At 39.0% G+C, this 4,478-nt stretch overlaps 1 protein-coding gene across 1 annotated transcript in view; it reads right to left on the reverse strand.

The window, feature by feature from the left end:
- INTU (inturned planar cell polarity protein) overlaps nt 1–3,608 on the reverse strand; it is an 88,957-nt gene extending 85,349 nt beyond the window's left edge. The window contains exon 1 of the mRNA XM_011978237.1: nt 3,361–3,608. Within this exon, the coding sequence (XP_011833627.1) occupies nt 3,361–3,506 (146 nt within the window). The 5' untranslated portion in view covers nt 3,507–3,608. The remainder of the gene's footprint in view (nt 1–3,360) is intronic.
- Between the last annotated feature and the right edge of the window lie 870 nt (nt 3,609–4,478).

Genomic DNA, 4,478 nt, shown 5'->3' on the forward strand with positions numbered 1-4,478 from the left:
GTCTCACTTTGCCCCCAGGCTGCAATGCAATGGTGCGATCTCGGCTCACTGCAACCTCCATCTTCTGGGTTCAAGTGATTCTCTTGCCTCAGCCTCCCGAGTAGCTGGAATTACAGGCGGACACTACCATGCCTGGCTAACTTTTTGTATTTTTAGTAGAGATGGGGTTTCACCATATTGGCCAGGCTGGTCTTGAACTTGTGACCTCAGGTGATCTGCCCTCAGCCTCCCAAAGTCTGTGATTACAGGTGTGAGTCCAGCTCAGAATAGGTCTTTAGTGTACAATGGTGATAGGGCTTCACTGTACAAAAAAAGAGCACTTTTTTTTCGTCAGACAAAATTTTGCTGTCACCCAGGCTGGGGTGCAATAGTGTGATTGCAGCTCACTGCAACCTCAAACTCCTGAGCTTAAGTGATCCTCCCTCCTGAGCCTCCCAAGTTGTAGGACTACAGGCATGTACCATCATGCCTGGCTAATTTTTTTATTTTTTATTTTAGAGATGGGGATCTCACTATGTTTCCGAGGCTGGTTTCTGACTCCTGGTGTCAAGCAATGCTCCTGCTTTGGCCTCCTAAAAGCAGGATTACAAGTATGAGCCACCATACCTGGCAGAGAGATGAATTATTAACAGGGGCAACAACATGGATGAATCTCAAAGTAACTATGCTGAGTAAAAGAAGGCAGACAAAAAAAGAACATTCACACTGTACAATTCCATCTTTATAAAACTTTAGAAACTACAAACTCCTATAGAGTGACAAAAAGCAGATAAATGGTTATCAGGAGAGGCATAAATGGATGTTAAGTAGGTACATAGGGAGACTCTTAGGCGAGATGGATATGTTCATTTTCTTGACAGATGTACACATGTCAAAACATCAAATTGTACATTTAAAATATGTGCAGTTTTTTTGTATATTAGTTGTCCTTCAATGACACTATTTTTAAAGTCCCAGAAAAAAATGTAAAGGACATACCTCCCTTCTCCAGTCAATCCTCGTGTTTTAGGTAGAAGTTCCTTAGCTTTAACAACTAATATCTCATTTAAAATTATTCCTGTTACTCTCCATCAGTCAGTTTTAAAACTGACGTAACAACAACAAAAAATTCACTTTGAAAAATTAAAAATCCAAGTCATAACATTGACAAACTCTGTGTAACATGAACTAGGCATATTAGCTGGTAACTTGGCATTGTTGCAAATGGATGCGTGATTTCTGTTATCTTAATACTAAAACTAGCTAATGGCTCCCTCAACCCAACCGACCCACCAGTATTATCTCTGAAGCCTCCCAGGGTACATGCCCATGTGCCAACTTAAGACATACTGCAGCAATATAAACTCTTCTTTAACAAACCTAAAACAAACCTATTAAAATAACTCTACCAGAATTTACCGTAATGTAATTTTATCTCAAAGATGATAAACTTTTAAATGCCATATTGACAATCACAGAACATGCAGGTAACTAAAACCTCGAAAATTTAGGATACTTTATGTGAATCAATATGCAGTACGACTTCCTTAGTAAGCTTCATGTAGTCCATGAAATGCAATAGGAAATTCATGTCTTTGCTTTAATGAGACAGACTAAGGTTGGCATTCCTGTACCTTTGATTAAAGAGTAGTTCTGTACAAGTTGGGAAGGCCACTGCTTATAATGATGACTGCAGCTTAGGAAAGTAAACATCTACGATAAGGGAAGAACAGAACATAAGCCTTTCTGGCAAGTTCAGCAAATAAACCTTCAGGTCCTACAAATCAAGAAAGGACAGACTTAAAATTTGAAACCTGGTAGGACTTGAAACACAGACCAGCAAAACATCTTATGGTAGGGATTTGCTATACTTTTATTAGTAGGAGGATAAAGACACTAGAACATTTGGCGTGGTTACTGAAATGTGAAAAGCTTAATGATCATTTTTTACAAAAATGTAACACATATATATGTATTTTGAATCATGAAATACTTTTAACTGACAAGTTCTCCTGTCACAAGGTCCACAGATTGGTCATTTCCTAGGAAACAAAGTTCACTATTTTAATCCCATCGAAGTCATGGTGGCCCATTAGGTATCAGGCATCTTGAATTCTCACACTGATAACATTCAGCTGTGCAACCATACATGAATTACAGATTCTCTCTGGGCTAAAAGTATGTGACTCTAAAATGTGAGAAACCAAGAGTTTGAGTCTTACACTGTCTATGGCTTCACATACCAAGACCAAATAAGGTTCTATGTAATTCATATTTCCTTCCAGCAGTCTTGTGTAATAATCATGAATTTTAAAATTATTTTTTTAAATGCCTACAGCATATTACAAAAAATATGATATTTAAAAATTTGTTTAAGTCTTCAAGAACGTATTAAGCAGGTTTCTTCACCATACTTTTAAAGACAATGATAAAAATCTTTTACATACTGATAGGTAAAAACAATTGCCAAATAACTGTTCCTCCTACATACACATAAATTATTTGTAACTGTTGTTCCTAAATACACATAAAATATCATCCTAAAACTGACAAGGTATGGTTGTCCATTACTGGGTTAGTTGACATTTTGGCACCAAAACTTTTTCACGATTAGTCAGTCATTCACCTCAAGCTACTGCTAACTGACTTTTCCAAAGTTCTTAATCCATTGCGGCAAGGGATAGATTTTTTTTTTAAAATGAAGTAGCACTAATACTGTGAAACAAAATAACCTTTTCATGGCATTATTAAGAAAGTGAAAACCTTTAAGTATCTGTATTTTTAAAAATTAAATTATGACGTAAAATGGAAAACAAGAAAACCATGGAGATGCATAGGAAAATCCAGCAGAAATATCCAGAAGTGCTGAGAGGTTGTCCTTGGTGGTGAGACTATGGGTAGGCATTCCTTCTGTTATATAGCTATTCATTTCCATAACAGAAAACATCTACATAAATTTAACAACTGCCTTATAAAACGTGTAGGGTGTCTCTCTACTCCAAATACTAAAGAGATTAAGCCACAAAGACCCCACCAAAGAAGCAAGAAGACACTGCGATCGGAACGAAGAGTTTTTTGAACACTGTTACAGATATATCCTCCTATGGCCTAGACAGAGCCCATGACCAGAAAGAGGAGATTCTCCTCATCTAAGAATCATTTTAAAAACAAACAAAAAAAAACCTACAGTAGCAAAGAATGGCATCGTTATTTCTGCTCACACCACCATACAACGGAACGTGGTGCAATTAAATCCCACTTATTATAGAACCCCAAATACTCGATTCCAACCACGCCAACACCCTTGCAGTCCCCTCAGCCCACGTGTATATTCTCTGGATTGAAGGGATGGGCTTAATTGTCCCTCTTTGAAAACCTTACTCATAATCGCTACTCGCTGAGGAATATGAACCCGAGTCGCTGACTCGATCTTCAAAATCACAGTCCTCATCTTCTTCTTGTGAAGAGGGGTCCCCAGGGAGCTCGTCTGAGCTCGGACGCGAATCGTACGAAGCCACAGAGGCCATTGTCAGGCATGCAACAGCTACAAGTGAAGTAATTCAAATCTCGCAGCTACAGCTTGCTAAAGCCGCCATGTTGCCTCTGCATGGAGGGGGCAGAGGCCATGTGACCACCAATTCTTAGCTGCAATTGGTGGCAGTTCGGGTTGCCAGGGAGACGGAGAAGCTTCCCAGAAGACGCAAGGAGGACAGAAAGCAGCAGCCAATGAGCTGAAACTTCGAGGAGGGCTTCTCAGTTGGAAGGATAGAAATAGGTGAAGTTTCACCGCTTACGCTCCCCGGAACGCTCTTCCTTAGAGCAGCATAACTTGTTGAAACAGGCGGAGATCCACTGGGTTTTTCCCCTTTTTCTTCCAGTGCTAGATATCCAGTTTGGTCTTTGTCCTGTGTTTCTAATGCCTAACAGCTGTCGGTCAGCCTTCCCCTCGAAGGAAACCGCACTTTACCGTTCCTTAGGGCCTCATCCGTGCAAGTAATGGACACTTTTAAGCAATGCGATCTAGATGTTAATATGAACACGCTCTATAGTTTTATGGGTTGCATATTGTTTCGCAATTGCAAACATTATCCCAAGTGGGTATTGTAGAGTGCCACAAATGAGTGGCAATCCTGTGGAATCAACTTCATGTTCATTTTCTAACTCAAAATTGTATAATCTAATTAAGTGTTCTCATTACTAAAGTTGGAAGTGTAAACAGGTAAACTCTACCTGTCATTTATGAATACCTACATCAAGTATTTTTTAAGTACAAAAATAACAGCTGGCACTGACTGAGAGTCAGCCTTGGCTCTGGTTACTTTTTTCATATACAATGCTGAGCATTCACGTACTATGAAGTAAATATTTTCTCTATATTAAAATAAGGAAACTAAGCTTTAGAGAAGTTACGCATCTTACTAATGGTTACATGGCAAGCAGTCAACAAAGCCAACCAAGGAATGAACCTAAGTCAATAACCATTACATGAAATTTCCTCC

The sequence above is a fragment of the Mandrillus leucophaeus genome, unplaced genomic scaffold (genome assembly GCF_000951045.1).
Source record: "Mandrillus leucophaeus isolate KB7577 unplaced genomic scaffold, Mleu.le_1.0 Scaffold191, whole genome shotgun sequence".
In the NCBI taxonomy this organism is placed as follows: domain Eukaryota; kingdom Metazoa; phylum Chordata; class Mammalia; order Primates; family Cercopithecidae; genus Mandrillus; species Mandrillus leucophaeus.